The following is a 12,519-nucleotide window of genomic DNA, read 5'->3' as shown; positions in this document are numbered from 1 at the left end:
GGTGCACAACTCAGATTCTAAAACATTATATAGCAGTAGAGAAGGAATACAGCTGAATGTGTATGAGTCTGTGGTGGTATCTCTAAAAGTGTGTGTGAGCTGGTGTGCGTATGTGAGTGGGATGGATTGTTTGCTGTGTGCATTTGAGCCGAAGCCAGGGCACATGTGTAGGAGGAGCAGCACAGAGTGAGTGAATCATACTTTAGGACATTTGCTGTATTCTTTCTGGTCAATGTGCTGAAGACTGAAAGATTATATGCAGGTTACCGACTTGCCAGTGCTTGGAAATTGTTCAGGTTGGATAAAATGCTTAGGATGAAAGAATCACATTTTGTTCTCACATTATCATTGAAACACATTCAAATAAATATGTACTAAATTATTATTATTTTTTTTTGCCCTTGTGTGCAGTGTGATATACTTATGTGTGGTGTGTGAGTGAGATATAAAAGGTAGGAGGGATGTAATCATTGGTTGCTGAAGGCAAAAGATCAAGAGGTGCTTCTTATGTAACATTTAAATGAAAATGCACTGGGCACTGTGTGCTAAAAGATTTTATTTTTACATGCATTCTATGTACAAAAGCAGTGTAGGCTGACAGAAATAAGGACTGAAAAAATCCAGAGAGCATCAGAGGAATTATACTGAGAGTTTGAAACGCTGTTAAGAGATTTAATATAGCATATTTGGCTTTAACTTTAGTCATTTTAAAGGAATTGTTACCTAGCAATTAAGTTTGGCCATCATTTATTCAAAGTATGCATTCTTTATTCAGTGGAACATAAAATGAGGAGTTAAGCTAAATATCAGAGCTGCTTTTTTCCATACAATATAAGTGGGGGTGTCAAAAACTACAAAAAAATATAAAAGTGGTTGCATAAGAGCAGCTTGGACATTTTGCTATAAATATTTCTTTTTGTGTTAAAACTGAAGACATAAAATCTGTGAAAGACATTACGATAAGTAAATAATAGATTTCTAATTTTTGGGTGACTGATCCTTTTATTAAAATACTAACGTTTTACTCTGTCGATTCCATAAAACCAATGAAACCAAGGCAAATCTGCATCTAAATGAATTTTTAATTGATATGTTAGATATGCATGTACACTGAATACAAAAAAGATAATAATACGAATACGAAAAACCCTTTAAAATGCATGGTACTGTTGGAGACATGTAAATTTTGAGGTCGATACCACATTTGCATGAAGCCGTCTAACATTGATTGCAAAGTATTTAGAGCCCAGCTCACTTCACCCAGATTTTTATTCCTATTTTGAAATACATTATACTTTTAAAGTTCATTCTAAAGTGCATATTCTAAAAAAAAAAAAAAAAAAAAAAAAAAAAACATATAGTGAAAATCCTATCACATCTTTCATATAAAAATATTTATTTATTACTGTGTTTAAAAGCAACATGAGGTCTGTACTAACTAATTATCATTCTTAGATCTACTAATTTATTTGTATTTATTTATTTGCATTTGCATTTGTTTACTACAATTTTTGATTTTTTTTTTTTATCCCGTATCCCGAACTCACTGAGGCTGTAAAGGTTTGGCGACACCCTGTCATTAAATAGCAGTTATGTCCATTGAGGTGTCTTTTAATTTTTGTGAACTCAAGTTTTGGCTGCTGGAAAGAGTCGGGTCTCTTCTTTTAGATCGTTGCGGTGGTGCTTCTTGCATAATACAGTATTTAAATATACGCTTTCCAATGAGATAAATCATTTCGCAGATACACATGAAGATGCAGAGAGCAGAGGAGGCCACCATGAAGAGAGTGAAGATTTTTTTCTCTGTGGGACGGGAGATGAAACAATCCACCGTATTCGGACAAGGATCAAGTGAGCACTTGGTGAGGCGAGGAAGATCATAGCCTTTATACATGTGATGAAGAATATAGAGAAAGGCAGCATCAGCTGTGGCTTTAAAGATCAAGCTTAACAGGTAGGTCCACCAAAGACCCCCACGCTTTTTCCCAGGGTTGGCGTATAAATGGGTGCCCTCATGGAGGGCCGTGTACTTCTTGTCTTTTTCCTCTCTGTAACTGACGTGGGCTATGACCAAGAGTGATGGACATGTGACAAAGATGAGCTGCAAGGCCCACAGACGGATGTGAGAGATGGGGAACGTGCTGTCATAGCAGACGTTGCTGCAGCCAGGCTGCTTGGTGTTGCACACAAAGTCTTTGCTCTCGTCGCCCCAAACGCGCTGAGCCGCCACCACAAACACCAGAACACGAAACACAAACACCACGGACAGCCAGACTCGACCAAACACTGTAGAATATTTATTGACCCCGTTAAGAAGGGTCTCCAGTCCTGACCAGTTCATCGCTGATCACAAACTGTGTCCTGAAATAAACACAATTACATATGAAACTCAAAACTTTTGCACAATGACAAGGATAAAATCACAGAAACAGTTCATTCTAGTTTGGGTCAGTGAATCTCCTGACAACTGGTGTCATGAAAGTATGCCCTAAATTTAACCAAAAAACTAATGGGTTTTCATCATGTCATTTTTTGTGTGTTGCTGATTATCTTTTTTTAATTAGCCAGTGGAGATTTTGTCTTCGATTAATATTTCTACTCCGGAGGCGTTCAGCCGTGCATAACAGGTACTCCAGATTGTTTCTAAAAATCTCATCAAAAAGTTTGCAATATCTGATTCTGTTCCAAGTGCTTTAAATGGAAGTTATGACAGGTAACCTTATAATAAGTGTTTGTGCAATCACAAGGGTGACACATTTAAATATAACAAGCCTGTGTTGACAAGCCTGCTCGTTATTAATCCTTGCTGTCTTGATTTTGCGGGCAGAATTGTGGATTTGTCATGCTGGATCGCACCTGGGTTTGTCACAGCTGAGATGTCTCATAGTTGTCTCATAAGATGTTTTTTTTTTTTGGTAAAAAAACAACAACAACAAAAAAGTATAAACATAAAATGTGTGTGTATATACACACAAACACATACATATGCATATATATATATATATATATATATATATATATATATATATATATATGTACATACACACACATATACAAACTATAATTCAAACTGTTAATATATATATATATATATATATATATATATATATATATATATATATATATATATATATATATATACACACACACATTATGTTTTTAAAAGAAGTCTTATGCTCACTAAGACTGCATTTATATGACTTTAAAAATGCAGTAAAAACAGTAATAATGTGAAATATTATTACTGTTTAAAATAACTGTTTTCTATTTGAATATATATTAAAATGTAATTTATTTCTGTGATGTGATGGTAAAGCTGAGTTTTCAGCAGCCATTACTGCACTTTTCACTGTCACATAATCCTTCAGAAGTCGTTATGCAGTGGTGTTATTTAATATTTTTGTGGATGGCAATGTTTTCAGGATTCTTTGATAAATATAAAAACAGTAAATGTATAGGCTATATATTAACAAAATGATACATGCAATAAAATACTCAACTTTTTTATTAGTTCACTTTGTGCTTCTAACCACATACACATACTAACTAAAGTGTAGCATTTTCATGTTGTTTTGTATAATTGTTATTTTTAATAAGATCTATCTTTGTTTGGTAGCTACTCAGTAATAACTAATAATGCATAAAATCAGATCTTACCGTGTCTTGTCTGAAGTTGCCTGATAGACATCGAAACTGCAAGCACAAAAAAGAACAAAACCAAAAGCACAAAAAAAAAAAAAAAAAAACAAAGCCAAAAAAGAGGTAAAGGGCGAGACTACAGTAAAAGCCCTTAAGGAATCCCGTCCATCCTGATGGCCTAGCCGCCAACATACCTGAGTGTAAGCGTGGTTTATACACATGAGACATCTGTGACGATGGAGCTGCTTTAGGAGGGTGTGGTATACTGTACATTTATATAAAGCAGATCGCAGGTATACATTCTTGTCGGTTTTTGCTATGAATAGAAAAACGAATAATTCATGCTATAACTCTTTCTCACCAGGAGATGGTGACATAACTTTATAAAATCTGTAATGTGAGTTTCTTGTCGACTGTAATTAATAAAATATTTTAATAAATATTTTAATGATATGTGTAACTATTTGATAGGGTTTTATGGTTTATTTTTCATTATAAAGACGTTTTCATTATTAACCTAATTTAATTCATATAAAAAGCATTTTATATTAATTCATGCTTATTTTATTTCAAGTAAATAATTTTATCTACCACCGAAAATTTTTATATACGCTGTAATAATCACAACTATTAAAAATATATAGTTGTTAGAACGTCTATCCACTCCGTACGTTCAAAGGTGAAAGGTGCGATTTGTCGGCCACGTGACTGCGGGCAGCCAATCAGCGGTCATCTGCGCGGACCGGAATTGTCGCCTGGTTACGGGAGCTCTACGGTAGGGAGAGCTAGCCGGCTAGCAGCTTCTCTCAATCCTTTTTCTCTTTGTCACGGTATTCGTATCTACCGTCAGCTCTTTGTAAGTATCTTTATGATATCATATCTATATTTTTTCTGTCATTAATGAATATATAAATGATTGATGGATTGTGAAATTGTGCGTGCCTTTTAAATATATTCGCATTTAGGGTTTAGCCGCTATAACATACGCTAGGCGCACAAGAGCGAACTAATCGCGTAAAAACATTTGGGATTTTTTTAAACAATGATTTCCCATTGTAATGTAATTATAGTATGCTGTATGTCGTATACACGTATATTAATGACTTGAACTGTCAGATAATAATGATATTCATTGTAAACTACATCTGTTTATATAAACTGCCTTAACATTTAACGTTACACAATAAGGCAGTGGGTCTTATGAGCATGATGATTTGCGTGTGGATATTAACAAAGTTAATATTTTATGAATCTGAGTTTTTAATTAAATGGTTGTTTAATCGGTCCATCACAAATATAGATTAATGTGTGGTCAGCAAATGAATCCCATTGTGTTCCATGCATAGATATTATGCAGATTTTTTGTTTTAAAAGTATAGTTTATCTAGATTTTTGTTTTGTTTTTGTTATTTACTCCCTCTTATGTCGTTCCAATCCAAAATATGATTTTCTGTCTTCTGTGGAAAACAATACAGAGGGACAGAATGACATTCTCAGTTACCATTCGCTTTCATTGTATGGGAAAAAACATGTCAGGAAAGTGAATGATGACAGAGACTGTCTTTCTGCTTTACATCTCCCTTTGCTTTCCAGAGCAGAAAGAAAATTATAGGGATTTGAAGGAACATGAAGGTGAGTAAATAACATATTTTTCATTTGTGTGTGAACTGTCCCTTTAAGAATGAGATAATGGTAAAAAATAGACAGTGTATGGGCAGTGGATGTGACTGAGATATGTGTCATACAACCATATATATATATATATATATTAATCTGATGGTTAGGGCTGCACGATTATGACAAAAATCATGATTGTCAACTATTCCCTGGAAATTGTAATTGCGATTATTAATTACGATTATCACAATTTACATTGAATGATGTTTATACCATTGTTTAATGCAACTGCATGCCGTATTTTTAAATGGAAATAAACAAGCTGAAAACACTCTAACTGAAAAACTTTTAGTGCTTTTTTATAGTATTAAGCATCAAATGTCAACTATACATCGGATTGGTTTCTTCTTTAAATTATAAAAAAGTAAAAATATGAATGGTATTATAATGTTATACTAAAACTAAATAATGGGAAGAACCCTTAAGATAACACATAGAAAGAAAAAACGCATCTTAAGCACACAGAATAACATAAGTGGACTTTGAACGATTAATTGTCGCTTTGAACGATTATGTAATTGTGGCATCCATAATTGTAATTGCGATTAGAAATTCGATTAATTGTGCAGCCCTACTGAGGGTGTATTAATATTTGAAAGCAATTTCAAATGTTTAATATGTGTTAAATGTTACACAAGATACGCTTTTATAGCACAAGTCTGTACTAACACAAATAGACACATATCCGCTCTTTTAATTTTCCATTCTGGAATTCTTTCTTTAAAAATAAATAGTCTGAAATTAAGAAAAGTCTTATTTATTTCGTGTTTTATGTCGATTTATCTTTTCTAGGTGCAAAGTAGAGACAGTCACGAATGGTGAAGATAGAATGCAGAGTTCTCAACTTGTTTTCTGTTCACTTATTGAAAGTAAGTGCATGATAGGAAATATATGTAAACCGATTGCGAAGTATTTTCCATGTATACCACCATGTTATAATGTTGGGCAAGGCCTGTATGCTTTTATGATGAGAGTTCATAATCCATCCTATGGCCAAAGTCAATATCTGCAGTGGAATGAGGTCTCTCTTCAGCTGTAGGCTATATCCGGTGATCATTTGTGTTAATGGTGACATGTTTTGATTCACTGCACTTGCTGGTTGTGATTTGCCTTAGGATCCACTGCCCTGGTTATTTATTGGTCACCATCCTTTTTCTTTTCCAGGCTGCACATTTATGGCGTTTGTCAGTGTGAGTGGAGACTTCTGCCAGGCACAGCACCTGGTCATTGTAGACAAGTGAACAGAGGGCCTGCCATATGAAGATTATACTACCTGTCTGCCCGTCTTAAATTCTGCACTTTCGGGGAGCATCTTTTTTGTCAAGAGTTAAAGTGTATGAATCGGTTAGAGCCAATCCAGGTACTAGAGAGTGAATCGTTGTTCCTTCTCTCTAGTGCCAACTGATCATCTCTCCTCTCCTGAATGGGGTAATTATAAATTGCGAATCAGAAGGATAGTTCCCTTCTTTAGTTTTTATTTTAAAACCGTGGGAGCGTGAAAGTTGTTTCCTTCTCCTGTTTCCCTTTTTTTGTTGAGAGATTTGCCTCAAAGTCACATTGCTTAGATATTTTGAAATCATTATTTCTACCCCTGTAGAAGATTCAGAAGTTGTTGTTTTTTTTCATCAAGTCTAATTAAATTTGAGTGTCAAAATGAATCGCCCTGCTCCTGTTGAGATCACCTACGAATGCATGAGGTTTCTCATCACCCACAATCCCACCAATTCACAGCTGGTCAAGTTTACAGAGGTAAGGATTAAGATGGGAGCAGTTCATATGAATAGCAATATTAACAATAGGGTCAAAGCTGACTATTTTTTTCTATATTGATGTCTTTTAGGAACTGAAGAGTTTTGGAGTGCAGACGCTTGTCCGGGTTTGTGATGCAACTTATGAGAAAACACCAGTGGAAAAAGAAGGCATTGAAGTTTTGGTGAGATTTGTGATTAACATCTTTAAATATCCCAAAGATTCTGATGGAATTTGGTATTTTGTGTGCGTTTATTGCAGAGGATTTAATGCAAAAATGGGTTTTCCTTTAGGATTGGCCTTTTGATGATGGTTGTTCACCCCCTGAACAAATTGTTGATGACTGGTTGAACCTTCTCAAATGTAAATTTAAAGATGAACCAGGCTGTTGCATTGCAGTACATTGCGTAGCTGGATTGGGACGGTAAGTATTATCAGGGCACGTGTAATTCAGTCAGATTCACACACAGATGGGGAAAGTCGTGGCCTAAGGGTTAGAGAGTTTGACTCCTAACCCTAAGGTTGTGGGTTCGAGTCTCGGGCCGGCTATACCATAACTGAGGTGCCCTTGAGCAAGGCACCGATCCCCAACTCTTTCCCGGGTGCCGCGGCATAAATGGCTGCCCACTGCTCCGGGTGTGTGTTCACGGTGTGTGTGTGTTCACTGCTGTGTGTGTGTGCACTTTGGATTGGTTAAATGCAGAGCACGAATTCTAAGTATGGGTCACCATACTTGGCTGTATGTCACGTCACTTTCACTTTTTGACTTTTCATGAAGTGTTGGTTTGTTGTTGGAGATATTACACAGTGTCATTTTTGAGTTATCCTGGACCTGATGTGCAGAAACATGTCGTTCTTTTAGAACATTTTGCGCTGTAATGGTGTGAACCTCAACATTTATCTAAAACAGTCAGGGAAATACCTGGTTAATAACCAAGTGACCTGGCTTTTAAATAGTTTTAAATGAGAACAGGCTTTTTTTGTGTTCAGAGCTCCCGTCTTGGTGGCCATAGCCTTAATCGAATGCGGGATGATGTATGAAGATGCTGTCCAGTATATTCGTCAGTAAGTCACACACACAATCTAAGTTTCTTATTTCTGTGGGATATGTTTTTTGTGGTCATTTTGTGATGTGAATAATTTTTCTTTTTAGGAAAAGGCGTGGGGCTTTTAACGCTAAACAACTTATGTACCTTGAAAAATACAAACCCAAGATGCGGCTGCGCTTCAAGGATGCCAATGGTCAAAACTGCTGCATTCAGTAAATAAACATTCATCCAAAGGATCTTTGGAAACTATTTACATAATTATTATTGTTAGTGTTGTTATGAGCCATTTTTGTTTGATTACTGTTTTGGACCTGGAGTTTGCTGTACTACAGTGCCAAGCACACAAACAGGTTAAGTGCAGTATTAGTGTTTTTTTTTTTTTTTTTTGACCAAACAGTCAAGCCAATCTTATAAACTCACAGGCAAAGCTGGGTCTCACTAGTGATGTTTCTCATTGTGACAAACTCATTGGTATAATGATTGACTGCAGTTGTTAGATTTTTATGCCCTATTTAAAACTTGGTGTCCCCAGTTTTCTGGATTGTGTAACAACATCTTGCAGTAAGTGAACTCACTGTGTTGGTGCTTCTCTCTTCTCTTGAAGTCTGTCAGCTTCTCCAGAGTTACATGGGCACAACTACTGTATCTAATGTTATAGATATTAAACATTCCAAGAGATTCACAGCACTTGTTGGACACTAGATTATGGTCATCAGTAAAAAGGACAGATGAATAAAATCCTACATAATCCAATCAACAAAACTTCCTCTCCAGACCGATTGTGAAATGAGTCCAATTCAAATAATAAAAATCAAATCATTTTATTTTTGTTTTCATGGGTTTTTTTTTCTCTTCACTTAATAATGCTGGAAAACTGAAATTTTGGCATAAACACATCTTATACACTGTAGTATGTGCAAGAAACATTGTATTAGATGTCAGATTGTAATACAATAGAATGTATATCATGGTAGTAAATATCTTCAGTATTCATGTATGGTCTAAGTTATGAAAATACCATGATATTGCCAAAGCACATGTTCAAAAACATGACAATACAATGGTACGTTTTTGTTGGTAAACAATATATGTTGCATCTTGTATTATAACAAATAATCGATTGAACTGCTTTACTCATTAATGTTTAGTAATATCCATAATTAACGATGTAAAATCAGATTTATTAATTGTTTGTTGGCCAAACGAAGAGAATATTTGTGCAATTTCTAGTGTGTGAACTCGGTGGTGTTTTCTTTTCTTGACCACGAGTCGGTGCAATGCAGATTCACTGGACAGACAATCAAATTGATGTTGTCTGAACGTGAATCCTACTATGGTAAAGGATTTGCTTATGAATATTCATTAGTTGCTTGACTGGATACCTTAGAAAGTTCTACCCAGTAAGATCTGTTTAATATTCATGAGCTAAACCTTCGCAGTAGTAGAATGCGTAATTCCGTTGTCCGGGCTCTTCACGCTTATGGCAAGCAAGATTAACATTTGCTCCTTACAAAAAAACCTACATTTTATGTTACTAATACTTGTTTACAATACAAGCACATTTTTGACCAATATCTTGTACTTATTCATTACATGCTATTGCTTAATCACTAACCCAATGTAAACCTACTTATTTCATTTTCTGTGTTAAATAATTTTCTTAATTATTTAGTTAAATTCTAAGGTGATCTGTGTTTCAGATATCAATTAGGCTATTCATTTCTGACTAGTATGTATTCCAGATGTTGCTGGTAACCGTTTCGGTCATTAGTACTTATTCTTTAATTACTAGTAACCATTCAGATATTTACCATTCAGTATCTATTCCAGTGTCCATACTACAAAATTAATACAGTTTTCAGACACTGTATGTATTCCAGTATTCTCATATAGCCGTACAATAATCTAATGAACAGTTTGTAAATAGTATATGAATTAAAAATACGAGTAAAATATAAACAGGTGCTAGTTAAAGACATAAATGTGAAAACGGCTTGCCATAAAAACCTGCACAAAACACCGAAGCCACTGGATTGGGACGCCGCTGTGACGTAAATGACCCAGTTCAGATGGCGCATCCTTTCACCACATTCACAGGACCAAACTCATAACGGGGAAAGGGCTTGAATAACAGAATTATTCATTTAACTTTTTGTTCACTCTTCTTTGGAAGTTAAAGACTTCTTTTTTTAATTCAGGTCTTCCTGTTTGATTTCGTCTTTCTGCAATCATGATGCCGGTAAGTTTGTAACAGCTGATGATACTTTACTGCCGCTGAGACTCAGAGCTGTCGGCCAGGAGCATGATTGTAGTATGGATTTTAATATTAAATTGTGTTTTGCCTGTTATGAGGGGTAAGTGTCTGGTCACACAGCCTATTTCATTTTAAGTCAAAACAACAGCAGCCTATGTGGCTTTTAAGATTTTGGTTGGACGGAGTTGGCTTACTGTAAAATGTCCTAGAGTGAATAACGTGCGCAATATGTATGATTTCTTTATATTTACATACATTATATAAATTATTTTTGAAGGAAGATTGTTGAAGTATGTTTAATTTAAGTTTTTCTACTAAAGATTTGTTACTTGCCATTTCTCTAGTTTGTGAAATTTAAAGGCAATTTCTGAGTGAAAATGATTTCTACAGTTTTTTCCCCCTACTAAACAGGCCCTCAAAAGTGTTTTGACACTTTATCCACTTAAAATGTATGACTTAAAATTTTTCATTTAATATGAAGAACAACACAAGTGGACCAGTTGCTTAATACTAATAGAGATTTTTAAACTGGCTTAAAAAAAATTCTGCACTTAGATTCTAGCATCACCTTGCTTTATTTATAAGTATAAGTATGTATACAGACACTTGGTCAATATTGGTTTATTTTCTTTGTAGCTATAAGGTTTGTCAGTAGCAAATTACAATTACAATACGATTCATTTTTGTTAATGTTAAAGGGTTAGTTCACCCAAAAATGAAAATTAGCCTGTTATTTACTCACCATCAAGCCATCCTAGGTGTATATGGCTTTCTTCTTTCAGGGGGGTGGGGGGTCGGGGGGTGAATAAAGGCCTCCTGTAGCGAATCCATGCATTTTTGTAAGAAAAATATCTATATTTCAAACATAATAAACACTTTTCTATCACTTCCGCCATCTGTCATAAGCAGAAGCAGTTGCGGCGGATGACATAGGACGTCGACATTGCATGATTAGTGACGAATGCGGAGAGAGAAAACAACTACAAAGGATTTGTAAAGAAAAATGTTGTAGGATTACAATATAAGCCAAGAGGAGACTGGGTTTCCTTTGCTAAAGTAAGGAAACTTTGCTTCTTTTGCTCCAGAAAATAAACATGTGAGACTAGCATATCTCTGAGGCGCACGCAATGCATTCATTCTACGTCATCCGCCGGAACAGCTTTCGTGTATGACAGTCAGCAGAAGTGAGAGAAAAGTGTTTATTATGTTTGAAATATGGTTATTTTTCTTACAAAAACATATGGAATCACTACAGAAGGCCTTTATTCATGCCCTAAAAGAAGATTCTTTGTTGATCAATTTCAAAACCTTTCTTCTGTCGAAGATATAAGAAGATATTTATACAGCTGCCAGCCATTGACTTCCATGGTGTGGAGAAAATTTTGGTTACCAACATTCTTCAAAATATCTTCTTTTGTGTTTAGCAGACAAAAGAAAGTCATACAGGTTTGGAACAACTTTAGGTTAAAGTTAGTAAAGAATGCTACAGAATTTTCATTTTTTTTGGTGAACTACACCTTTAACTTTAATGTACTGTGAATGTGCCATGAACAAACAATGAACAATTATATTTTTACTAACTAATATTAACAAATATTAATAAATCTTTTTTTTTAATAAATCTGCTTAAAAATATATTGTTCATTGTTATTTAATTTTTGCTAATACATTAACTAATGTTAACCAATGAAACTTTATTGTAAAGTGTTGCCAGATTGTCTTGTTCACCCAATTATTACTATAAAATACTATGTATTTTTTATTCATTCCACTTTTACTGATATTTATTTTACATTCTGGTTGTGTTTGTGTTCCTCATCCTGTCAGATTTCTTGTACTGTCATTGTTTCTGTGTGAGAGTGATGCAGTTTGTGGCTGTGCTGAATGAAACATTAGCCTGCGGGGAGTATTTTAAGGCGCTGTGTGGTGAGCTGTGGAAAGGTTGGGTCAGTTGTCAGAATTCCTGAATTGTGACACACTCAGGGTTGTGCGCTTTTAAATCCCTTACAACGCAAATCCTGTAGAATTTTTTTGAGCAGTTCCAACAGCATACCGTTAGAGTAGAAACTGCCATTTTATTTTCCATCTCCATGTGGCAGAAGTGTCCCTCAATAGGACGTATCAGAGCACAGATTACAGGGAGAGCCAGAT

At 35.1% G+C, this 12,519-nt stretch overlaps 3 protein-coding genes across 7 annotated transcripts in view; 2 read left to right on the top strand and 1 right to left on the bottom strand.

Annotated features, from left to right (window-relative positions):
- Positions 1–541: 541 nt before the first annotated feature.
- On the bottom strand, positions 542–4,099 carry LOC109107739 (gap junction beta-4 protein-like). The gene is made up of 2 exons (XM_042741916.1): positions 3,658–4,099; positions 542–2,361 (listed from the first exon to the last, which is right to left on the bottom strand). The coding sequence occupies exon 2, from the start codon at positions 2,339–2,341 to the stop codon at positions 1,580–1,582; it is 762 nt and encodes a 253-aa protein (XP_042597850.1). The 5' UTR covers positions 2,342–2,361; positions 3,658–4,099; the 3' UTR covers positions 542–1,579.
- Positions 4,100–4,342: 243 nt separating this feature from the next.
- On the top strand, positions 4,343–8,938 carry LOC109106884 (protein tyrosine phosphatase type IVA 2-like). 2 transcript variants are annotated; one of them, XM_019120149.2, is made up of 8 exons: positions 4,343–4,495; positions 6,109–6,185; positions 6,481–6,744; positions 6,947–7,065; positions 7,157–7,249; positions 7,359–7,489; positions 8,056–8,130; positions 8,219–8,938. In XM_019120149.2, the coding sequence occupies exons 4-8, from the start codon at positions 6,970–6,972 to the stop codon at positions 8,328–8,330; spliced, it is 507 nt and encodes a 168-aa protein (XP_018975694.1). In that variant the 5' UTR covers positions 4,343–4,495; positions 6,109–6,185; positions 6,481–6,744; positions 6,947–6,969; the 3' UTR covers positions 8,331–8,938. The 2 variants fall into 2 exon arrangements, with proteins under 2 accessions (XP_018975694.1, XP_018975695.1); XM_019120150.2 differs by adding an exon at positions 5,233–5,271 and having other exon boundaries at positions 4,411–4,495; positions 6,481–7,065.
- A 1,205-nt stretch (positions 8,939–10,143) lies between these two features.
- Positions 10,144–12,519, top strand: part of LOC109106883 (apoptosis-stimulating of p53 protein 1-like) — a 40,358-nt gene continuing 37,982 nt past the window's right edge. For 3 of the 4 annotated variants that reach the window (XM_019120145.2, XM_042741908.1, XM_042741907.1), the window contains exon 1: positions 10,144–10,353. In XM_019120145.2, coding sequence (XP_018975690.1) covers positions 10,345–10,353 — 9 coding nt within the window. In that variant the 5' untranslated portion in view covers positions 10,144–10,344. Of the gene's footprint in view, positions 10,354–10,448; positions 10,469–12,519 lie in introns of those variants that run through there. The other variant, XM_042741909.1, reaches the window with a different exon arrangement.

This window comes from Cyprinus carpio, chromosome B17 (genome assembly GCF_018340385.1).
Source record: "Cyprinus carpio isolate SPL01 chromosome B17, ASM1834038v1, whole genome shotgun sequence".
Lineage (NCBI taxonomy): Eukaryota > Metazoa > Chordata > Actinopteri > Cypriniformes > Cyprinidae > Cyprinus > Cyprinus carpio.
Note: the sequence above shows the minus strand (reverse complement) of the source record. Positions and strands in the feature narration are given on the sequence as shown.